This window comes from Dermacentor variabilis, chromosome 3 (genome assembly GCF_050947875.1).
Source record: "Dermacentor variabilis isolate Ectoservices chromosome 3, ASM5094787v1, whole genome shotgun sequence".
Taxonomy (NCBI): Eukaryota; Metazoa; Arthropoda; class Arachnida; order Ixodida; family Ixodidae; genus Dermacentor; species Dermacentor variabilis.
The window spans coordinates 230,187,358-230,213,276 of record NC_134570.1 but is presented as its reverse complement, the minus strand read 5'-3'; the positions used below and the strand labels follow the sequence as shown (position 1 = coordinate 230,213,276).

The 25,919-nt window shown below is 43.5% G+C and overlaps 1 protein-coding gene across 1 annotated transcript; it reads right to left on the bottom strand.

Moving 5' to 3' along the window:
- Window positions 1–15,698: 15,698 nt before the first annotated feature.
- Window positions 15,699–21,593, bottom strand: LOC142576694 (uncharacterized). The gene is made up of 3 exons (XM_075686930.1): window positions 19,138–21,593; window positions 18,935–19,052; window positions 15,699–18,727 (listed from the first exon to the last, which is right to left on the bottom strand). Exons 1-3 carry the CDS (start codon window positions 20,290–20,292, stop codon window positions 17,484–17,486), a joined length of 2,517 nt encoding a protein of 838 aa, XP_075543045.1. The 5' UTR covers window positions 20,293–21,593; the 3' UTR covers window positions 15,699–17,483.
- Window positions 21,594–25,919: the final 4,326 nt, after the last annotated feature.

Sequence of the window (25,919 nt, the reverse complement as noted above, 5' to 3'; positions counted from 1 at the left end):
TAATAAGAGGTACAAAATGAAGGTGGTACAGGTCTACGCCCCTACATCCAGTCATGATGACCAGGAAGTCGAAAGCTTCTACGAAGACGTGGAATCGGCGATGGGTAAAGTCAAAACAAAATACACTATACTGATGGGCGACTTCAATGCCAAGGTAGGCAAGGAGCAGGCTGGAGACAAGGCAGTGGGGGAATATGGCATAGGCACTAGGAATAGCAGGGGAAAGTTATTAGTAGAGTTTGCAGAAGACAATAATATGCGGATAATGAATACCTTCTTCCGCAAGCGGGACAGCCGAAAGTGGACGTGGAGGAGCCCGAATGGTGAGACTAGAAATGAAATAAACTTCATACTGTGCGCTAACCCTGGCATCATACAAGATGTGGACGTGCTCGGCAAGGTGCGCTGCAGTGACCACATGATGGTAAGAACTCGAATTAGCCTAGACCTGAGGAGCGAACGGAAGAAACTGGTACATAAGCCGATCACTGAGTTAGCGGTAAGAGGGAGAATAGAGGAATTCCAGATCAAGCTACAGAACAGGTATTCGGCTTTAACTCAGGAAGAGGACCTTAGTGTTGAAGCAATGAACGACAATCTTGTGGGCATCATTAAGGATTGTGCAATAGAAGCCGGTGGTAACTTCGTTAGACAGGATACCGGTAAGCTATCGCAGGAGACGAAAGATCTGATTAAGAAACGCCAATGTATGAAAGCCTCTGACCTTACAGCTAGAATACAAATGGCAGAACTTTTACAAGTTGATCAACAAGCGTAAGATAGCTGACATGATGAAGTATAATATGTATAGAATTGAGCATGCTCTCAGGAACGGAGGAAGCCTAAAAGCAGTGAAGACGAAACTAGGAATATGCAAAAATCAGATGTATGCGTTAGGAGACAAAGCCGGCAATATCATTACTAATATGGATGAGATAGTTGAAGTGGCTGAGAAGTTCTATAGAGATTTATACAGTACCAGTGGCAACCGCCACAATAATGGAAGAGAGAATAGTCTAGAGGAATTCGAAATTCCACAGGTAACGCCGGAAGAAGTAAAGAAAGCCTTAGGATATATGCAAAGGGGGAAGGCAGCTGGGGAGGTTCAGGTAACAGCAGATTTGTTGAAGGATGGTGGGCAGATTGTTCTAGAGAAACTGGCCACCCTGTATACGCAATACCTCATGACCTCGAGCGTACCGGAATCTTGGAAGAACGCTAACATAATCCTAATCCATAAGAAAGGGGACACCAAAGACTTGAAAAATTATAGACCAATCAGCTTACTGTCCGTGGCCTACAAACTATTTACTAAGGTAATCGCACATAGAATCAGGAACACCTTAGACTTCTGTCAAACAAAGGACCAGGCAGGATTCCGTAAAGGCTACTCAACCATAGACCATATTCACACTATCAATCAGGTGATAGAGAAATGTGCGGAATATAACCGACCCTTATATATAGCGTTCGTTGATTACGAGAAAGCGTTTGATTCTGTCGAAACCTCAGCAGTCTAGAGGCATTACGGAATCAGGGTGTAGACGAGCCGTATGTAAATATACTTAAAGATATCTATAGCGGCTCCACAGCCACCGTAGTCCTCCATAAAGAAAGCAGCAAAATCCCAATAAATAAAGGCGTCCGGCAGGGAGATACGATCTCTCCAATGCTATTCACAGCCTGTTTACAGGAGGTATTCAGATACATGGATTGGGAAGAACTGGGAATAAAAGTTAATGGAGAATACCTTAGTAACTTGCGATTCGCTGATGATATTGCCTTGCTTAGTAACTCAGGTGACCAACTGCAATGCATGCTCACTGACCTGGACAGGCAAAGCAGAAGGGTGGGTCTAAAAATTAATCTGCATAAAACTAAAGTAATGTTTAACAGTCTCGGAAGAGAACAGCAGTTTACAATAGGTAGTGAGGCACTGGAAGTGGTAAGGGAATACATCTACTTAGAACAGGTAGTGACTGCGGATCCGGACCATGAGACTGTAATAATCAGAAGGATAAGAATGGGCTGGGGTGCGTTTGGCAGGCATTCTCAGATCATGAACGGCAGGTTGCCATTATCCCTCAAGAGAAAAGTGTATAACAGCTGTGTCTTACCAATACTCACGTACGGGGCAGAAACCTGGAGGCTTACGAAAAGGGTTCTACTTAAATTAAGGACGACGCAACGAGCTATGGAAAGAAGAATGATAGGTGTAACGTTAAGGGATAAGAAAAGAGCAGATTGGGCGAGGGAACAAACGCGAGTTAATGACATTTTAGTTGAAATCAAGAAAAAGAAATGGGCATAGGCAGGACATGTAATGAGGCGGGAAGATAACCGATGGTCATTAAGGGTTACGGACTGGATTCCAAGGGAAGGGAAGCGTAGCAGGGGGCGGCAGAAAGTTAGGTGGGCGGATGAGATTAAGAAGTTTGCAGGGACGGCATGGCCACAATTAGTACATGACCGGGGTTGTTGGAGAAGTATGGCAGAGGCCTTTGCCCTGCAGTGGGCGTAACCAGGCTGATGATGATGATGATGAGGCAGACGCAATTCGCCGTAATAGATAAAACTGTATGAGGTACTGTGATCCCGTGTGTAAGGAGGACGTCTTGCATAGGAGCCGCGACGTAGCGACCATAGGGCACTGGTGGGAATAACACTAAGTCAACGTAAGTCATTGCCGAAGGTAGCAAGCGAACGAAGTCGACGGAACTGAGGCGACTGGGGTGTGGTTTAGTGGGATCCAGAACAGGCAGGTCAAGGCGGAGAGTACTGGCGGAACAATCGATGAGAGCAGAATGTGCGGAGAGGAAGTCTAAGCCGAGGATGATGTCGTGGGGACAGTGGGCGATGACTGTGAATAGCACGATAGTGGAGCGATCGGCGAAGGAGACGCCGGCGGCACACATACCAATTACAGCCCCATCGGCGACACGGACAACAGGCGTCGTGGCGGGCGTGATTATTTTCCTCAGCCGGTTACGAAAGTCAGCGCTCATTACCGACAAATTCGCCCCAGTGTCTATGATAGTAGATACAGAAACACCGTCGACTTGCACGTCAAGAAGGTTCAGATGAGTGGGCAACGTCAGTAGAGGATTTGGCGGCGTAAGGAGCAATGCAGCGTCACCTCGAGACGCTGCATCGTCTAGTTTTCCGGCGGCAGCGGCGTCCGAAGGGAGTCGGCGAAAAGGAGTGACGGGGCTGGGAAGAGCGAGATTGTCGTCGTTTGGGTGAAGGTGAACGAGAATAGGGGCGGTTCGGCGAAGAAGAATCTGTGGCGGCATTATCGTAGCGGACAGGATGGGTGGATGGATGTTATGAGCGTCCCCTTTGGAACGGGGTGGTGGGTTGCGCCACCAAGCTCTTGCTATTATGCTGCGTAATGTACTACCTAAGTTAAACAAGAAAAAATAAAAAAATAAATACTATGAACTCCCACACCCTCATTTTCTGATCCCCCATTGCTAACTGTGCTTTTGTGCGTTTCCGTTTTTTTGTCGTTTCCCTGCTTTTCATCCACAAATCCTCAAATCGCCTCTTACTAATGCCTATTGCGGACATGTTTACTTTTCAACTGCTTCCGCTGAACCAAGGGCTTCAAGGAGACCAGTGGTGCCTAAATCGACCACTGGGTAGACCTCTTCACATTGTAATAAAAGATGCTCCATAGTTTCCCTAGGTTTACCGCAGCAAGCACATGCTTTTTTATTCTTTCTTATATCTCGCATTATAGGCGCGTGTTCTAAGGCATCCCGATCTCGCTTCGAAAAGTAATGAGCTTCCCTTTGAGTTATCATGAATTGTTTCTTTCCTCATTTCGTTTTTTCCTCTTAAGTAGTTACTCATGGCAGGTTTCTTTTCCATTGCCGCCACCCATGAGATTATTTCGGCCTCTTTGACTTTCCGCTTGACCGCATTTGTTGGTGTGTTGCCCACCCTACAGGCCACATACTTGCTGGTAAGCTTCCTAGTTCTTTTCCTCCACTGTGAATCATTTTTCCTGTACAGATACCTGAACACTCTCCCAGCCCATTTACTTTCTTCCATATTCCTCAGGCGTTCTTTATACTAAATTTTTCTGCGAGCTTCCCTCACTTCAAAACTAGTCCAGCCCATATCACCCTGCACAGCTTGATTTGTAGTCTTCCCGTGAGCGCCCAATGCTGCAATGCTGCTCCTCATCCCTTCCCATTCAACGCAAACGGTATTTTCTAGGTAATTATCTCTCAAAAGCTGTAGACAATCGTCACTTAAGCCTTCCCCTTTCAGAATATCCCACAAAATGTTGCGGTCTACGTTGTCATAGGCTCCTGTAATGTCCAAAAAGGTCACATATAACGGCCTGCTTTCTACATTTGATATTTAAATACACTGAATAAGAACAAATGAGTTATCATCCAAACGCCTACCTATTCTGAAGCCATTCTGAAGTTCTCCCAAAATGCCATTATTCTCTGCCCAAGCTTGAAACTTTAATTTGATTGCCTGCATTGCTAGCCTGTATATTACCGATATAATGGTCAACGGTCTATACGAGTGAATTCTATCTTTCTCCCCCTTGCTTTTATAAATTAAATTCATTCTACTTTGTCGCCAGCTGTCTGGTATTCGTCTATCTTTTAAAGTTTGTTCCACTGCTTTCACCAGAGCTTTCTTACTTTTTCGTCCTAGTTCATTAATCAGCCTAACGGGAACCTGAAGGCTGATTTCACCTCGTCTAGCCCTGTGGTTGTGCGCTTAGGGATTCTCTTCCGCTTTCTTTCAGTTGAAATTTGTCAGCACGAGCTCCTTTTCCACTTGGGTCTCTTTCATACTCTTTTTTTTCTTCAAATATACCCTCGTCATTGCGTTGGAAAGATTCGGCTGTTATTTTTCGGATGTAATTTATTGCCGCTTCTCCTTCCAGTCTGTTTTCATCTTCGTCTAGGATATGTTGTTGTATTGTTGTTGACTTCCTGCCTAATAATTTTATGTGGTTCCAAAATATTCTAGGTGCGGCCTTCTTTTTCTCACGTATTTCTGACAACCAACGTTCACTTTCCCCTTTTACTTTTGCTTGCACCATTATTTGAACCATAGACTTTTTCTCCCGGTATATTTCCCATTTACTGGTTACTTCATCCTGCGGCAACTGCGCCTTCTTTGCCTGCCTGTGCTCTCGAGATGCTTTCTGTCGTTCTGCGATCGCTTCTCGTATCTCCCTGTTCCACCAACTTTTCGGTTTCTTTGTTCCTTTCCAACGAACATGTTGTTTCTCTTTCCGTGTGTCTGTCGTTATTACACTTAGAAGCTCACCATATCCCCACTCTTTACTTTGCCATTTGGCAATTTCTTCCTCGACTCTAGTGACTATATTTCTTATTTGTTCAGCGTACAAATTTGGACTGGCCATTTTGCGCTCCTTGCTCTCTTTCCTAACTACATATCCCATTTTTAAAATGATGCGTTTACGGTCACTCCCTATGCTGCTATACCCTTCCTCATCAATGACAATTTCTCTCAACTTATCATGAATTCCTTCTGTCATCAGACAGTAATCAATGGTCGATTGCCGGTTTCCCACTTCCCACGTGATCTGCCCTTCACACTTAGGTCCCGTATTCACGATAACAAGGTTATGTTGCTCACAAAGGTCTAGCATTGACTTCCCGTTGTTGTCGGTATAGCCATCTAAATCCTGTATGTGGGCATTCATGCCACCTAATAGGACAACTTCAGCACCATTCCCGAAGCCCTCAATATCATCGCTTATGCATTCCACTAGCTCTTTATTCTTCTCTGTGCAATTACTTCCTGTCCACAAATACGTAACGCCCAGCCAAGTTCTTTTCCGACTCATTGTACCTGATAACCAAAGAAGCTCTTGACATTGTGAATTTACTCTTTTCCATTTGGCTCCCTGATGGATGAGCATTCCGACTCCCCCTCCCTTTCTTTCCGACTTAGTTCTGTTGCCCCCTTCCCAAACATAATTCTCAATGACTGGCGGCTCTTCTGAGTCTCTAAGGTGCGTTTCTGTAACCGCATACACCCCTATTTGTTCTCTATTTAACTGCTCCTCAACCTCTGCCCACTTTTCCTTTCTTCTGCCGCCGTGCATGTTTACGTAGCCTATTGGATGGCGAGCTCTCTTTCTTGCTTTCCTCCTTTTCTTGCTATCGACGGCGATGCTCTTCTGAAGTTCCCCTAGGCGACCTTCTTCATTACTATCTACTCTGGCCTCCTGAGCGCCCGCGGGCCCCCTAAAAAAGCAACAGCGCAACCACTAATTCGCCAGCCCACTTCTTGTGCCAGCCTGTAATTGAAGTGGATCCCGTCTCGTTTAAAACCACCACACCTTCTCACTTCCCTGTTTACTTCGACCACCTCGAAGCCCTTCTCTCGGCTCATTTTCCATATTGCCTCATTAGCAGCCATTACGGCTCTTTGTACGTGACTGTCACGCACAGGCACCTCTGGCACCGTGCGCAACACGATCTGCACCTGAGGGGACAGCTCGCGCAAGTCGTCCACCCCCTTCGCCAAGCGCTGGGCTAGTCCTGTCCCTTTCCTGTTCAGGACGTCATTTCGCCCACCTGCTACCATGACAAGGTTGCGCACGTGGGCATTTTCCGCGAGCTTTCCTTTTGGTCGCTCTATGACAGAACCCAGTGTCCGCCCTGGAAATGTCCCTACCGCCACTCTTTTATCGCCTTTCACCCTCTTCACAATTGCTTTTGAGCAACCAGCCATGTCTGAGTCGCCGGCGATAATCACCCTTTCACTCTCTCCTACATCTCGCTGCTTCCCTTTGTCCTTTTCCGCGTGATTTGAACTCGTCAAGGGGCATTGTCCCCTGGGCTCCTGCTTTTTCGCGCGGCGGCCTCGAGGTAGCTGCCGCTCTTTCCAGCTAACACTTCATTACGCCGCAAGAATTCCACGCAGCCTGGTGACACTTCCTCGCCTGTCGCGTCGGAGGTCTGTGTTCCATTGTCATGCACATTCTCGTTCACGATCCCTGTTCAGCTTTTCCTCGGCTGCTTCAAGTCTCTTTCAACTTCCTTTCGTGCCTCACGCTCCCTGTTTAGCTCATTTTTGAGCTCTTGCACCTGTTTGACAAGCTCTTCCTGGAAAGCCTCCATTTTCTGCAGCCTAGTATCGACATCACATTGTGTGCCGGTTGGTTCGATGCCCTCTCCATTCTCATCCGTATCCTCATCTGCCTTGAGGGACTCCCCGCGCACTGCCTGCTTTACCGGTTTCTCGCCATGTATTGCACGGCTTTTTGCAAATACTATAATACTATAAACAAATACTATACTATAATACTATAATAATGCTGCTACTAATGCAAATACTACAATACCTCACCACTACATCAATGCAGAGCACGTGCCTTTTAGCCAGAACCGATACGCACAGGATCCAAATCCTCAAAATGTCGCAAAGCAACTCTCAGCACTGTTTCCAAAGCAATCAATGCCGCGGAGACCGAAGGTATGACACGCTCTCGCACGCGCTCAACCACGCGGCCACGCTCTCACTTTCCTACCAAAACACGCACAGTAAAACCACTAATAGCTAATTTGTCTTGCCACTTCCAAGCTACCATTTAAAGACTACAAACACTCAACGTCCCACCCGGCTGCACGTGTTGGAGCACGTGGCTCGAAAGGACGCTCTAACCATCCCGCAAAACCAAATGTACACGAAGCACACCCGCGCACCCGAAATACGAGAGACACAAAAAAGGAAAGAAACCACCCAATTACTATTTAGAGGTAAAAAAATCAGCAAATAAAAAACAGAAGCAAGTTGAAAGCATGCACAAAAACTTATTATTTCGTCGCCCCCAGGGAGCCCCGAAAAGCACGTCCATTCGCCTCAAGATCCAAACTAGCATGGATGGATGATTGAGGCTCAACCCTTTGAATCGGGCGGCGGCGGCGCGCGCCACCTAGCCTTGAATGGTACTATATGCATGCATACCTATGTATTTACTCCTTTACTTTTGCGTTGATATTATCCACCAATCAGATAGCCTCCATTTAGTTATTTCTACCTGTTCAAAGTCTATGTCACTTTCATTGTCTTTAAAACCCAAAGCTCTGAATAGTCCCCCGTTACATTCTACTGCAGTGTGAAGTTGTTTACAAACAAGTATCAGGTGCTCAGCCATTTCCTGCTCCTCTCCACACGCAACGCACAACAAATCTATCTCCTGGTATCTGGCTCGGTACGTTTTAGTCCGCAGTACACCTGTTCTGGCTTCAAACAACAATGAGCTTCCCTTAGAGTTATCGTAAATATTTTCTTTGGCTATTTCTTGCTTAAAAGTCCTGTATGTCTCTAATACTGATTTGGTTTGCATCTGTTTTCCACATACCCCTCTCTGTCTCCTTAACCTTTTTCTTGACGGATAATTCCTTACCTGTCCCCCCACTGCTGCCCAAGTATTTGCTTGTCAATTTTCTAGTCCGTTTCCTCTACCTTGTGTCAACGTTCCTCGTGTATAAGTAAGTGAAAACCTTCCTAGCCCACCGCATTTCCCTCATTTTTCTCAATCGCTCCTCAAATGCTACCTTGCTACTAGCCTCTCTGCCCTCGAAACAAGACCATCCCAGATCCCCCTGCACCCCAAGATTTGGTGTCTTGCCATGTGCTCCCAGAGCGAGCCTACCCACACCACGTTGCCCAGTTTCCAACTGTTGCCGGGTCTCTGCTCTCATACGTAGAACTGCATTGGCAAAAGTCAGGCCTAGAACCATTGCCCTCTTCCATATCCCTCGTGCTACCTCGTACCTATTGTAGTTCCCCAGTGCCCTACTCTTCATTATAGCTGCACTTCTGTTACCTTTAGTCGTTCGATATTTTTCGTACTATGTCAGAAACTCAATGCCATTATTTATCCACACCCCAAGGTACTTGTATTTATCGACTATCTCCAGCGCGGCCTCCTCTATCTTATGCTCGCCGCAAATGTTATTAAAAATCATGACTGCTGATTTTTCTTTGCTAAACTTCAAGCCTAATCTGCAGGTCTCCTTCTGTACCACATATGTCCATCAATCCCTGTAGATCTTCTGCATTGTCAGCCATTAATACAATATCATCCGCGTACATCAGACGTGGTAACGACTGTTCAATCAATTTTCCTTGTTTGAAAAATGATAGGTTGAAGCCGAATTCGCTTTGCTGTATTTTGGCCTCTTAAACCTTGTAGGTACAGCATAAACATCAGAGGTGACAATAGGCACCCCTTTCTAAGCCCCCGCCGAATCATTACAGGCTTCGAAACCTGCTTTTCCCATTGTATAATCACCCGGTTACATTTATAGATATTTTTAAGAACCAGAAACACGCACACTACAACCACCTAATAGCTATTAATCTTGCCACCTCCAAGCTACCATTTAAAGACTAGAAACACTCAACGTCCCAACCGGCTACACGTGTTGAAGCACGTGGCGCGAAAGGACGCTCTAACAATCCTGCAAAACCAAATGTGCACGAAGCACACCAGCGCCCCCCGAAATACGAGAAAAAAAGAAAGAGAAATAAAAAACTACCCCATTACTATTTAAAGGCAAAAAATCAGCAAATCAAAAACAGAAGCACATGCACAAAAACTTATGATTTCGTCGCCGCCACGGAGCCCCGAAAAGCACGTCCATTCGCCACAAAATCCAAACCCCACAAGGATGGATGGTGTTGCGTACTCCAGGGTAGCGTACCGTACTGCTGCCGAGAAGTAGCGACTCCTGCCTATGGTAGCTCGACCGACATTACTTATTGGGTAGCGTGGCGTTGTCGGCGGGCTGCAGGCATCCGGTAGATCATGGCGACGAAGGAGGGGCGAGACGATTTGCTAGTGCGAAACTTGCACGGTTTATTTAAAGACAGTTGAAAGAAAATAAGAAAGGCATGAAGTATGAAGTCTCTCAAAGTACATTTCGGAGCCCCTTAAATAGGCTCTCTACAAGTGTGGGCGGGATCTTGCTTCCGTCGATGACACGTGACAGGCACGGAGAGAGGGCCCCTCCTCCAGCAATACCGAGCACGGGCAGAAGTCGATCCTCTTTTCGACGAATCCGGGGAGAAGGTCGGGTGAATGACCTCTCCGGCGCCGTGGGGTCCGGCCAAGAGAAGGTGAAGGGGATGAGGTAGCACACGATGCCACGACCAAGAGAAGGTGAAGGGGATGAGGTAGCACACATGATGCCACGACCATGAGAGGTTAAGGGGATGAGGTAGCACCCACGATGCCACGACCATGAGGTGAAGGGGATGAGGTCGCCCGTGGGCTCCGGCTCAGAGGGTAGGGTGAATGACCTGTCGCCACGTGGTGTCAGACGCCAACCCTAACAATGGATGGAAGGTAGGAACGTCCCCTTTGAAACGGAGTGATGGCAGTTGACACCATGCTCAGCTTTTTATTTTCTTTTATTTTTATTTACCTGTTTTGTGTGTTATTAAAATTCTCGATTTTCTTTAAATACGTCTTCCTACTTTTTTTAACCTTATGCCACTTCTCTGCTTTTGAGCCACCAATCCTCCAATCGCCTTTTGCTCATTTCCACCGCATATTTATTTACATGACTATTATTACCTCTGAACCCTAAGGCCTCAGGAAACGTGACTGTGGCCGCATCGACATCGGGATTGATGCCATCACATCTTACTATGAGGTGTTTCTATTGTTTCTACAGATTTACCACACGCAGTACATGTGTCTTCTTCTTCGTCAAATTTCTTTCTATAGCTCCGCGTTCTATGACATCCTGACCTAGCTTCAAAGAGAAGGGCACTGCCTCTTGAGTTATCATAAAACGCTTCCTTCCTGATCTGCTGTTTCCAGTCTCGATATAGTTCAACACTATGCTTCTTTTCCATTGAATTTATCCAATTTTTACCTTCCACGTTTTTAACCTGTCGTTTAATGCTCTGTCTTCGTCCTCGTGTCTGGCATACTTACTGGTTAGCTTCCTAGTTCTTTTCCGCCATTGTGAGTCAACGCTCTTTGTGCATATAGGTATTTAAATACCTTAGTTGCCCACCTGTTATCGTCCAATTTCCTCAGATGTTTTTCGTATGGGACTTTACTCTGAGCTTCCCGTGCTTTGAACGATGCCCATCCCATATCCCCCTGTACTGCTTCATTTGTGGTTTTCCCGTGGGCACCTAGTGCTAACCTTCCCACAGCTCTCCGATTTACTTCTAGTCTCGACTGAACCTCTGCAGCCCTTAAACACAGGACTGTATTCCCGAAAGTAAGCCCCGGCACCATTACTCCTTTCCAAATACCTCTCAGTAGCTCATACCTGTTGCACCTCCACAATGCCCTATGTTTAATTATCCCGGCTTCTCTTCGCCCTTTTGCTATGAGAGACTGTTCGCGCTTTTCCGTGTACATCTGCCCTTTGTTTACCCATACCCCGAGATATTTGTATTCGGCCACTCAGGGTATTTATGGCCTTGTATTGTAAGCTCCTGATCAGTTGTATCGTTTAAAAACATCCCACCGGACTTAGCTGCACAAAAACTGAAACCCAAACTGTCTCCTTCGTCTCCACAGCAATTAACCAGAGTTCGCAAATCTTCCTGGCTCTCTGCTAACAGTACAATATCGCCCGCATACATTAAACCCGGTAGTCGTTGCTCAACAACCTTTCCACCTAATCTGTATGACAGATTATACCCTAGATTGCTTCGTTGTAACCTTCTTTCCGTGCTTATCATATAAAGCATGAACAGCAGCGGTGATAGAGGACAACCTTGCCTTAATCCTTTGTGAACCTCGACAGTTGTCGTACTCTTAATTCCTTCCCATGTTATTTCAACATTATTTTCTCGATATATTCCCTGTAGGAAATCAATTACCTCATGACCGATACCTTCATCTTTTAATATGTTCCACAGGAGCTCCCTGTTCACGTTGTCGTATGCACCGCTTATGTCCAGGAAGGCTAAATACAGACGTCTATTTTCCGCCTTAGCTATTTCTATGCACTGGGTAAGCACGAACAGGCTATCATCTAAGCGCCTACCACTTCTGAACCCGTTCTGAAGTTATCCGAGTATTCTATTACTTTCTGCCCATGACTGCATCTTTAATTTCACCGCCTGCATCGCCAGTCTATATATAACTGATGTTATTGTAATTGGTCGGAAGGATTTTGTTCTTCTTATCACCTTTCCCTTTATAAATCAAATTCATTTTACTCTGTTTCCAGCTGTGCGGAATTTGCTTATTTGTTATGACTGCCTCCAATGCTTTTATTAGCGTTTCCTTGCTTCTTAAGCCAAGTTCATTAACTAACTTGATTGGAATTTCGTCTATCCCCGCGGACGTGCATTTTGGAACATTTGCTTCCGCCTTTTTCCAGTTAAGATTGGTCAGTTCTAAGCTGTTTTCTATTATGATATCCTGTGTTGCTCCCTCATTTGGGGCGATTACCCTATTGTCTTTCCTAAATGACTCTGCTATAACTGAACCGATGTAGTTCACAGCGTCATCTCCCTCTATACAATTTTCTTCGGCGTCGTGAATCTGTTCCTGCTTTCTGTAATTCGCTTTACCCAGCCAACTTATATGGTTCCAGAATTTTCTTGACCCCCCTTTATTAGTTGCATCGCGAACTTCAGCCAGCCAGCGATCAGACGACTGCTTTATTTTAGCCTTGACGAGGACCTGCACTTGCTGTTTCTTTTGTTGATAAGAGTCCCATTTTTGGCCTATGTCCTTTTCAGATAACTGCGCCCTCTTTGCTTCTGTGTGTTCCCGAGATGCCAACCGTCGTTGTTCGATGACCTCCCTAATTTCTTTATTCCACCAACTTCGTGGCTTCCTCTTCGCTCTGCGGTGGTTTACTCCTTTTACTTCTTTTGTTTTTGTACTAATGAGTAGTTCTAACTGATTATAATCCCACCTTTCCATGGGATGTTTCTCTATTGCTTCCTCTATGCCGGCCGCTATTTGCGCTATTTGTTCGTGATTTAATTTTGCGTACTCTCTTTGACTTCCCTGCACTTCTCTTTTGAGCAGGGCTCCCAACTGTAGACTAATACGCTTATGATCACTTCCGAGGCTGTACTTCCCCTATTCGTCTATTTCTATTATTGCGAGCTTGCTATACAACCACTGCGACATTAAGCAGTAGTCAATGGTCGTTTGTTTGTTACGGGACTCCCACGTGATTTGTCCCTCACACTTAGTTTCTCTGTTAACTATAACTAGGTTGTGTCGCTCACAGAAGTCTAGCATCAACCTCCCATTACAATCTGTGTATCTATACAGATCCTCGATGTGGCCATTCATGACACCCAGCAGACAAATATCGGCACCTTCTCCAAACTGCTTTATATCGTCATCGAGACACTTCACTAGATCCTTGTTCTCTTGCTGCATTTGGCCCCTGTCCCTAAATAAACTACTCCTAGCCCCGTCTCTTTACCGGCAATTGTACCTGATATCCGGACATGTTCTTCGCAAGTTAACTATTCTTTGTCAATTTGTTCCTTGATGTATCAGCACACCTACTCCTCCTCCCTTCTACTCCGTTGTTGTTCTATTGCTCCCTTCCCAGACGTAGCCTTCAATAAACGGTGGGTCTTCTAGATCCCTGAGATGCATTTCGCATAGCACGTATACACCTACTTCTTCGTCCTTTTACTGCTGTTCTATTTCTAACCACTTCGCTCTCTTTTTGTCGCCTTGCATGTTTATGTACCTGAACATGGTGTTAAATTTTTTTTTGTATAGTTTTCTTCCTGGACCTCCTAGTGGCCATTTTATTGGCGTCGGCCTCTATTGTTGCACTTTCTGTACTGTTTCTATCTACCCCTACGCCCTGAGGCGCAGTGGACCCCCTAAAAAAGCTACGACCCAACCTGCCAGGCACCAGCCGATCTCGGCTCCTAGCCTTCCATTAAAGTGGATGCCATCTCGTGTAAAGCCTGCGCCAAAGCCTGCTCTATGCACTTCTCTGTTTATGTCTGTCACTTCAAATCTTTCCTCCTGGCTTAGCTTTCTCACAACAACAACGTCCTTGGCAATTTCTCCGTTCCGTCCTTGCACCTCCCCAGACGAAAATGGGAGGTCAATTTCCAGCTGGAAAAGGGTTTTCCAGCTTCATTTCCAGCTGGCTTTTTCAATAACAGCTGGAATGAAAGTTTTTCAGCTGGAAATGCGGCTGGTAATCACATTATCCAGCTGGGCCAGTTTCCAGCCAGACATGGTCCAGCTGGAAAATGATCGCTAGACTGGATGGGCTGCCAGCTGAAGCTGGAAACAGCTAGGAATGTTTCCAGCTGGACGATAGTTCAGCTGCCAGCTGGAAATGCTCAATCACAGAATGTGGATGGAAAATAATTTTCAGGAGTATGACTGTACTATTGAGCAAAAGGGTAAATGAAGCTCTTGAAAGTCATGTACTGAATAGAATTCTTACTTTTAAAATGACTATGGCAAAGAGCTGCACAATATTTAGATGAAGGCATGCAGCATCAAAAGCTCAGATGATGTTGGTTTCATTAAAAAGTAAAACAACTGCCTGGTTTTAGTTTGCAGTGAATTGTGAAAAAGTGAGTATGTTTGCATTCCCTAGTACACGTTAACTAACTTGAAAGCTAGGCAAGGCTTAGCACTTTTTCTGAAATCCTGAAAGTTTTCTTTTTCTTTCTAATACACAATTATTTTGTTCTGATGGGCTTGTTGTGCCTTGTACAGGAAATTCGAGAGTTGTGAGAGTGAAACATTTTAGACCAAGTTTTTGGTTCCAGGCTCATAATTTACTGTCCTGCTTTTCTGTTTGCTTATAGGCAACAGAAATGATTAAGGTACAAAATTAGATTGTAATTCATTTTCAAGACAATAGTATTTGATACAGGACTGACTCCATTCTATATGATGTGCTTCAGAAATATATGTCCCTTCAGCACATATGTGGATATATGCTTTTAGTGTGCAACACTACCTAAAATATAATCTCTTGAAAGAAAATAATAAAATCGGTCGTATGAACAATTTTTTTATTGCAATTGACAGGCAAAAATATGTGTGGGAAATGACACCTTATAAATGGAACTAGCGAACAGCTTGAAGTATGTCTGTTCAAAGCATACAGAATGGCTGCGACACATATTTTGCAACTTATTAGGGGGATCAGTAAATGGCAGGACAAAAAAGGACAACATACGGATGGAACCATGTGTTGTTCTTTTTCTGAACTCCTCTATCAGCACTCCATCTTATAAGTTTGAAGATTTGCCAACATGCTTATTTTCAACCATTCGGTATATTGTACAATGTTCATTTCCAAGGTATGCATGATCCAATAATAAAAATGATAGCTAGTGCATTTGCTTTGTCCTAGTTTCACTGGTTACACCATATTCAACATTTTTCAGTTTCAGCATTTACATTAGGGGATCACTTTACTTCCAGCTGCATGAATGATTCGCTGATTACTTGTAGGTTAGAACCTGCACAGTAGCTCGAGAATGTGTATACACAGGAGCACAAGTGAACACAACAACACAATGCCATGCCCTTGCAAAGTTTTCTTTGTGCAGCAATCTACGAAGCCACAAACTATAAGAAAAACTGCTGTCCCTTTGCTGCATAGTATTGATGACAGTGCAAGTATCATAGCAGTGAACATTACTATGTTTTACATAGGTTCTGAAAAGTCAATAACTTTTAAACATGCAACCTTCTCGATTGAGCAGACACAGTGCAGACAATCGTTATTCGTTTATATATATATAAAGAAACAGGTAAATACAGCTTCAAACAAATATGTGCACTGTCTGCTACAAAAGGACTAGAAGCAGATTAGCTGCTTAGTTTCCGCAAGTATCTCGTGGTCATGTAATGTGCTGAAGGCAACCTGGAAGTGCTTGCAAAATTAGGTACGTTTAATCACACATTGACTAAAATCCAGCTTTATAATGTCAGCAGTTTGTAAATTGAAGATTTAGCAGAACAAAAACTTAAGTGAGTTGTAAGGTTCCCTGAAGGTACTTCGAATCGTAAGAAAAAGACAACTACACATCAAAGGTAAACCAGACAGGATGAGTGCTCGTCCTGCATGTTGCACTCATTTAGTCTTGTTTACTTAATTGTGTAGTTGTATTTGTTATGCTTCAAAGTAAGGTTACTGCAGGAAAAAAGATGTGTCACGTAATACCAGGCTGCATGCACACATGAATTGAACATGTGGCTAAATGTCTTGAATCATGAGCTTATGAGACATGCAAGAGTATTAAGTGCATAGTTCGTACACTTTAAGACTACATGACTCAGAGTCGAACACATCAATGTATAAAAATTGCTTAAACTGCTGACAATACCGGAGAATGCTTGGATAGCATAGCATTACTTTTATATGAAAACAATCCTAAATTATTACACATAGTTGTGGCGTATTGAATCACAATGTAGTACCAATGAATGCATCTGTTCTTTGTAATCAAGCCAAAAGACCAAGGTATAACACTGGTATACATATAGCCACCTTAAGTAATTTTCACATACCTGCTGGTACAAAGCCTGCATGATATTCAATATTTTCATAATAGAAGAGTAACATTGAAGTTCTTGCAACATCAAACAACCACAACATACAGAAAAGGCAGTTAAGTAAGTCTCGCAAGTGCTGTGGGAATCTATGCTAAAGCAAAGCATCTGACTTGCTAAGTGGCTGTCAGAAGCAGACCAACGGATACCCTGTAAGCAGCTGGTCTTATGCAGCACGACTTGGATGCAAAATGTCCTGCTACGTGTAGTAAGAGATATATTACTATCTCAAGTACAATACACTAACACAATAAGGAAGTGCTTCACATGCATGCGGCAAACAGAGGAAGGAAAACTTTTCATCTCTCAAACACCTGCTTACAAGTGGTTTCGTTGATGCATCATGGAGACTGCAATTAAAAGATGCCAAGCACCGTCAGGAGTACAAAACAAAACACAAAGAAAGCAAGAGTACTTGCAAGCCCAAGGCATTACTGAAGATGACTAATTTTTATTTGATTCATGACAGCTTCCTAGCTAAGGTTTTCATAAACCTTCCTAGTTTCACTTGACAGCAGCTGCTGGGTGTTGCACCTTGAACCTACTTGGTTGGTACTGAAGTTAGTTGAACATCATATAGCATCTCAAAGAGCTAGTGATTGCGAAAAATAAACTCATGAGGTTATTTACTCTGCTGGCAGCACATGCTACTATAGCCTAACTAGCAGATCATCAAATTGAATTTCTTAATTTGTTACCCTGTCCTGACCAATATTCTGCATATGGCAACATCTTTCTAAAGATGAAGAGAGCCTTATACCTACTGGAGCACTGATGGACCAGTGTTCGAAGTCTACCACTGTACACTTTATTTTTGACGCTATCTGGCTGGACAAGAATAAACCAGGGGCCAATCCTAATGCTTCACATTAAAAACTTTGGTGCCAGAATTTTTTTATTGTGAGCTATTAGGTCATCAAAACCATTCATAAGAGTTAACTAAATCGCAAAAGTACTCGTGGTTATTAAAACAAAAATATATGCATGGTCGTATCTGCGCACCAATTTTGAGCAGACATTCATCACCTCGTTTTTTTGCGTTCTTAATGTGCTCACTTGGCAGGACAGAGTCAACAGTGTATACTTCAGAAATAATAAAGAAGTGTTCTCCAGATGGTTCTCTGGAGCAGAATATTCTTTTTACCCTGGCATATGTGCCACCTGGAAAAACAATAGCAGTGCTATTTGTTCTGACATGTTTGCTGTACCGCTCTGATGCAATTACAGTGCACCCAACCTTCATCCTACGAAATTCAACTATTTGCTTTCCCTGTAGTTCTGTATGGGCAGAAAAATCATCATGAACTGTCTCAGGTTTGCCTAGAGAAGTAATGTTTTCCAAGCATTCTTTTGCAGCACTTTCTTTGATCAGCGAAAGTGCATAGTTGCTTGCACGTGCTTTCAGGGCTAGCAGACTGCTGCGCAAGAGAAGCCTGCTAGCAATCTGCAAGGCCACTCCATTGGCAGATGTTATTAGCTTCAAGAGCCTGCCCATATTTGTTTCAAATGAGAAACAAGAATGTGCCCACAGAGGTCCAAACAAAACAACCGACTTTGGCAAATGTAAAAGCTGGTGCACATTGTACGTCATGTTGCTCCGGCCGTACAAAAATTCAACACCAACGACAAACTCTGTAAGTAGTTGTGTGCTGAGGTCTACATCTGCACGTGAAATAGAATCCTTTAGCAGGATGAATACACCTGATGCAAGAAGGCTCCAGTGAGTCACATACTTGTCCTCAAGCACACCAGTGAGACAAGGTACACTGTAATAAAGCAACCAGTACTGCCATTCTGAGGCCTTCCAATATTTTCTAACCTGCAGCGGTCGTGGCTGACGGCTAACACATACAGGCATTCTTATTTCACCAAGCCGTTCATTTATAACCCTCACAGTAGAGGGCATGCCACAGTAATAATCTGCTCCTGTATCAGAGAGCCACAATTCTGTCAACTGTCTTGCGACACCAAGTAGAACACAATGCATGTAATCTGGGCACCATGACCAAGCAGGGCTAAAACCTGATAAGTTAATAAGTGGAGATGGGCCCTTGACTCCATGTACAGTAGTGCCAGTACGACAAGCCGCCTTCATGTCCACCAAAGTTTCTTCGTCAGTGCGATCAGGGTAGAGCTGATCCAAGCAGTATTTGATAGTACCTGTTAAAAAAAGCAAAAGTATACACACAGCAAGTTTAATTTACGGTAACTGAATCATACTTCCCTTTACACTGATCCATACTAGAGATAAAATGTGCCGAATACTCAGCCACATAGACTGGCACATTTTTTTGCAGTGGTAGCATGTATTTTAACTGGTCCAGCTTCTGACCACAGCAAAAGAGCCAAGAGTGGCATAGGACTTGCCTTGTACATTGGTTCCTGGATGGTAGCACCAGCTACAACCAAAGTAACCGTTGAACTGGACCATTTGTTGCATTGCAGCTCTGGCAGGTGCATCTGCACAGCAACATATGCAGAAAACCTGCAGGATAATGGAATATCATGTGAATATATACTCAAGAGTTGTGTCGTAAATGTGTTAATATTTTCTGTTCGAGATCATTTACCTTGGAGCGTACTTGTGTGCCAGCAAGTGTCCACGTGATACCAGTTGCATTTAGCTGCTCCAGTTGATGCACAAATGCCTGCAGCAGCATTGGCATATTTGGATGCTGATGCCCATACCACAGGAGTGGTGCCATTACATTGCTCCAACGCAGCCGGGGTGGTAATTCATTTAAAATTATTTGCACAGGCCATATGCTGTACTTTGACGACTTAAACACAGGACTGCCATCACTGTTCACAGTCAATGTTAAATCATGAGTAGCCATCCCAACCTTTTCACGTGCAGTGCGGTATTGATGGCCATCCAAGATGTCAGTCATTAAGCCATTACTGCTCTGTGGCCGGCTGAGGTTTGCTGCTAGCGCAGTGTTGGCTGTCTTGCTAGAAAGAATTGCCATCAGCTGCTTCTCAATTGGCAAAGTTACAAAAAAGCTGCCTGTGCGCACAAGATCACGGCCTACATATTTTGTGTTGCAGACTGTACATTTGACTTCAAGTTTTTGACGCTGCTCTAGGCATCCCGTTGTTTTAGCAAGCAGATGCTTGCAATCTGCGCAGTAAAAATTGAAAATCACATCCTTCATGTCAATTCCACAAAAATTCTTAATGAGGTATTTGCTTTCCGGAAAACATTTCTTCTCCAAGAGGTTGTTGAAAAGCTTCTGAATCTCTTCAATTGCAGCCCAGGATAGGCCAAATTTAATTGCCAAGTCCAACAGCAGCATATAGGCATCTCCTCGGGTGACTGTTCCACCTTCAATGAATGGTTCACAGAGTTCATCAGCATCTATATCTTTCGGATCACCGCTTGGACACGCACTATGTTCGCCCGGCAAACAGTCTTCGTCCGCGGACACCGGTTGGGAGAAAGATGCATCGGAAGTTGGGTGTTCACCATCACTAAAGTCACTGCAGTCTTCATCACTGTCCTTCTCTCGGGTTAAGTCTGTGTATGTAGACTCATCACAGATTTGGTCCTCGAGAGAGTTTGCTGGCGATGTTGGCGATCTCGTTGATGTCATAGGCGACTTGTGACCTTTTGGTGTTCGCGGAGCGGCGCCAAGTGGATGGTGAAGGAGCCACTTTGTTGACTTCGGCATGCTGCTGCTTGATCCAGGGTCGAGATAGACTTTACGCCTTTTTCGCGGTGCCATTTGGTATCCAAGACAAGTACAGCTATGTAATCGCGAACGAGATAGAGCTCTTGATCCACGGACAAACAGAGCGTCGAGAGCGCGGACCACATGCGCATGGACTAAAATCTACCACAACCTTTTGTGCTATACCCCGCACCGCAAATGCTCCGCAATCGTGCAATTTACAAACTCTTTTGGTAAAGAGTGACATATTGTTTATAAATGAATAATATACAATAATACATGTTAAGAAGTATGAACAAAAACCCTTTATTAAAAATGTACTACCATTTAATTTACGCACATGCGCGATCTACATGTTGGCGTTCCAAACCCTCCGCAGAGCTCCAGAGCGTGAGAAGGCCAATAGTGTTCCTCCGCAGTCCGCGCATCTGAGCGCGTGGTGCGAGCGGTGCGAGTGTCATTTGGCTTCGTGGTGGGTGCCGCGTTTGTGTTGTGGATCGTTTCGCACGAGTGCATCGTATCAGTAAGCGCGATGTTTGCTCTTGTGCGATTTGTTGAAGACAAGACAGACAAACGATATGTTATACCGGTAACCGATGTCAAGAACTTCCATCCCGAAAATGAATTGGATTTTGACAATACGATGCCTTACGACGCATACTGGCGGGACGAAGACAACGAGGAGAACAGTGGCGTATACGTCGTACAGATTCTCAAGCTCGCAGGTAAATACTTTGTTAGAGTGCCCTGCTGGTTAAAAAAAAAAGTGCAGTTCACAGAATTGTGATATCGTTTTTCACTGCCGAGTTAGAGTTCTAAACTTCATAGTTTCGTTTTATCAACTTTTCAATTTTCGACAATTTTAAATAAACAGTTGACAACCGCAGTAAAAAAATTACAAACCAACATTCACTAGATATTAAGTTTTGCTTTTAAGTGCAACAAACCTCGATTTTGATGCAATGGTTGTCGAGATAAACGAATTCTCCTTTTACATGTATTTAGATAGGAGCACCGGAGCTAAAAGTTAGCTGCACCGACTTTTCTGGAAATTACTGCCTGTCGGTTGAGTGCAATAGAATAAGGATACTGGCTGCGCATAAACTTGTAACAATTTGAGCACGCACTTATAATACTTGTATATTGTTTTAAAGATACGTATTTAAGAGGAAGCTTTAGCTCGGGCCCAACTCCGACGCGGCCTATTCAAATACATGTAAAAACGCAAAAACGTTTTTCTGAGATAACCCCTGGACCGATTTTAACGAAATTAGTTGCTTTTGAGAGAGAAAGTTAAATTCTAGTGACTGTTGGAAGCGGAATTTTGATTTAGGGCTTGCATTTTGTTAAAGAGATTTACAAAATTTCAGAAGTATGAAAAATATAGAAGCACGAAGTTTACAAACTAATAGCTCTGCATCAAAAAGAGATATCGCGGTTCTGTAAACGGCACCCATTAGATCATTCAAAGCGGACAAATTTCGTATGTCATTTTACATCTTACGTGAGTTTGTTACGTTGTTTACGAGGGTTCTGCAAAAGTTGTAATTACATATTAATAAATTTTTTGAGATTCATGCATAAGATGTCAAATTTGTCCGCTTTAGATGTGCTATTAAGTACAATTCACAGAATTGCGATATCACCTATTCTTGCTGAGTTACAGAGTTGTAAACTTGATAGTTTCGCTTACTGAAAATTTTCGATTTTTGCCAATTTTTAATAAAAAATTGACGACCTAAATCGAAAATTCGAAACCAACAGTCACTAGATTTTAAGTTTTTCTTTTAAATGCAACAAACCCCGTCAAATTTGGTGCTGTGGTTGCCGAGAAAAACGAATTCTCCTTTTACATGTATTTAGATAGGAGCACCCGAGCTAAAGCTTCCTCTTAAGGGCTCGGCAAATTAATATGCTGCTCGAAACATTGCATTTCAAAGTGTAAAGTGTAGGGGAGTGGACGCGAATGGTGTAGAACTTTGTGGAAGGCACGCGGGTCCGAACGATTAGTCTGGAACATTCGACGACATCCACTCCCCTACACTTTACGCTTTGAAATGCAATGTTTCGAATTCAGCTGGCAACTGGCAGGCAGTGCGAGGGGACGTTTTGCGGCGCTTTGACCTCATTAATTGGCATTATTTCATCATTAACATTATGGCTTCGAAGAAGCTGTCAGAAATTACAAGTTGGTGACAGCGGTGGGTGGGCGAGCGCGCGCCGCTAAAGCCTGGGAAAAAAAGCGAGCATGCCAAAGGCACATCGCGGAACGGCAAGCCTGTGCCACTGACCTTGCAGTGGCATGGACCAACTGCCTAGCATGTTAAATAACGGTGCGCTTATACTTGCTACTTACTACCGCTTGAATATGATCCTTCTTTGCACGATACCGGCACAGTCTGACGGCGGTGAAATGGCTGTTGCCCACTCAATATGCCCTCGCTTGATCGGGACTCGGATAATTACGCTTTTGACAATAAAGCCATGTGTCCGCGGAAATGTATCTATGCTAAATATATTGAGGGTTACTAGCGTTTCTTGATATATAGGTTTCCAAATATAATGCAGTCAATGAAACATGTCTGTTGTTTTATACTCTTTGCAGCCACAAGGGAAGAGATGGCAAGAGAAACAAAAAACAAGAGAGTGCCCATTCCACCGATCAGGCTGTCAGATGTGGAGGACTTGCCCCTCTCTGAAGGGGATGTTAATGCTAAAAAGAAGAACATAAGACAGGTACATGCATATTTTGCTTTGTCTATACACAGCAAACACCAGACTACTAAGTTTTCAACAGTGTCACTAATTTCCAGTATTGTCATCCATTATAGCAGGACAAGGCCAAGCAGGCAAATCAGGCTGCATCAAGAAAGCAGCAGTACGAGGCTGTTCTCCGACAGCACATGGCACATGCCCTAAAGAATGTTGATGTTGCTAAGGAGGCTGCTGCACCATTGCCCACACCTCGCACCTCCACCAAACAGTCACGAGGGTCACAAGTATGTAGAAAAGAAACAAGTATCTTGCAGTGTCTGAAAGACCAACACAGCTGTGCAATGTTAACTTCTGACGTGCCTTTCTTGTGCTGCGAGGTATTACTGCATTGATGGCATGCTAACTTGCGAACACCTTGTCACGATATGCTGGAAGAAGTGGTCATGCATGCAGTCTTTTTTTAAACTGAAAACAATGAGCCAGGAAATTGATTCACACCTTATTTTGCTTATGTTGTGTTTGCACTGCATTGTTAAAAACCCATATTGACTGAGATGCACAAATTTATGCTTTTGCATACATGCTGCAAATGTAGGTTAAGGCATCAGCAGAAAGTGACTTCGTTAAGTGTTGACTTATGCAAAAAGGTATAAAATACAGGTGGGTGACTTTAGGTACACTTTGAGGAGCAATTACTAATGCATAAAAGCTGGCATATAAACCAGTACGGTAGTCAGTATGTGGCACAACGTTGCATACCCTTTTGGCAGCCTATTTCTCTCTGATGTAGCAAAATTTGGGAAACAAATGGAATGACTAGTATCTGGAGGTTCTTGCCCACTTAATTATTTAAGTGCCCACAGTCTTGTGTCTTCACATTTGTAATGGGTATCTGGTATGTGACCATAATTGTAAGGTACCATTGAGTCGCTGTCAACTTGCGATATCATGAATTTGTAAATGCCAATAAGGGTAATTCGTTGGGCAACTTGGTAGCAGCACATAGTCATATCTTATGCAGCATGAAAATGGTTTTACGGAAACAAAGAAGTACAGATGAGAAAAAAGACACTTTTTCTGCTTTCTTATTCTAGAAAATGATTTGCACATTGCACAAACTTTTACCATTAAGAACTATTTTTATTGGCTTCTTTAAGCTTACCACTGTTTCCCTGTGGCTTGAAGAATGTCATGTAACGATCTCATGTATGGGCAACCTTGTTCTCTGTTACCTTCCGCTTTGGCTAGCATTAATTTGTGCCCCTTGAGACAAACCCACATGGCATGACCAAATAATAAGACTTGTTTCAGTACTCTTGCTTTGATAGAAGATTTGAAATTTATCTCCCGCATCACCGATAAATCATTTGGCAATCCATGGGATTCTTAAAGCTATATGTCAGTACCAGAGATCAAAAGAATTTATGATAAGCAGTAGTCTGATGCTGTACACTGCACCACATCATCTTTGAGTTCTGGGGTGCCACCACAGTCACACTTTCTTTATTTTACATAGCACATGCTGTTTGAGTTGTTCTTCTAAAATAGGATATTTTAGCACTAAAGTGTGCACACTTAAGTGCAATTTTGTTGAACAATACACCAACAAATAGCAAAAACGTCTTGGCATGCTGAATGTGATGTGTGAAACTTGATGTGCATTTTAGGATCAGCTTGAGAGTGAAGACACAAAACCATGGCCTACAGAAAAAAAACAATGGTGTTGCTAATGCTTTTTGTGGATGATAAAGGCATCACAATAAACTACGTGGAAGGTCCCCCTGCTACCCAGCTTAGCACCCACGTCTCTGCCAAATATCTTTCTTATTAGTCACTTTGATCAAACATGGGTGTAAAGTTGCTGCAGTTTGAGAAAATTTGGCGCTAACCGAGATACAATATAGGGAGCCCCAGAAATGCTGCTACTACCACAATCTTGGTGCATACCCCAATTTTGTTGTGGGAGTGTTCAATGGAAAAAGTGTATGCACCTCATAATTTTTTTTTTTTTGCACAGGTCAAAAGGAAGCTGTATGATGAAACCAGCGATTCAACAGACGATGAATCGCTGGTTTCTTCAAAAGAGCTAATAACTGCACGAAAAGATGCAAAATACTGGAAAATGCAGTGCCGCATTGAGCGGGAGCACAATGCATCATTGAAAAAACACATAGAGTTTTTGGAAAATAACATTAGAACACAGCTGAACAACTGTAAGCATTACTTCATTTTTATTGTAATTGAGTGTATTATATGCTGTCTAACAATGACCACTTTTCATGTTTTCCTAGTTGCCCAAATACTTGACATGCAGAGAAGCGAGAGATGTGAAGGTAAGCAGTCATAAATGCAGCACTATCAGCTGTAAGGTACCTAATATCCTGTATTATCAAGTGCTCATCAAAGTGTCACTTCTGAAGCTATATTCCTGCAACATTTAATAAAACAACTTATTTGCAGTCTTGTGGCAAGTTTGCAGGTGTATTTAACAAGCATTCTCTACAGTATGCATTGTGTTTGTGTAGCCAACTATTTTTGTTAAGTATTCTGATAAGAGAGAAGAGAAAGCTTTGCATGGGGAATTACAGCATGGACATTTGTATGGGATAACAGCAGTTAAGCTAAAGACCAAGAATACATAGTTTTTTTCCAAACAGGCACATCAGCGCAGGTCAAAGTAACTCAAGTGTATGGTTGCACGTACAACTCAAAGTTTTCATTACACAGGTGTGAGCCAGCACAGACTGCAACAGCAGTTGTATTGCCGCTGGTCCAACAGCTAGTCTCAAATGGCCACTGGCCGTAAGAGTACTAAGTGTACCAGCAATATCACTCATTGCACATTTATGGTGACCAAATGCATATGTATCTCAAACTTTTTATTGTACAGGTGAGAGACGACAAAATCTGGAAGCACCACTAGTGGCACCTACTACAGAGCAGCCTCAACGAGTGGCTGCTTTTAT

Excerpts from the sequence above, each read along its gene's own strand:
- LOC142576694 (XM_075686930.1), bottom strand. The coding sequence starts at position 20,292 with ATGGCACCGCGAAAAAGGCGTAAAGTCTATCTCGACCCTGGATCAAGC. Across the intron at positions 19,053-19,137 it reads GCACACAAGTACGCTCCAAG|GTTTTCTGCATATGTTGCTG; the intron begins GTAAATGATCTC and ends ATTATCCTGCAG. Across the intron at positions 18,728-18,934 it reads TCCAGGAACCAATGTACAAG|GTACTATCAAATACTGCTTG; the intron begins GCAAGTCCTATG and ends TTTTTTTAACAG.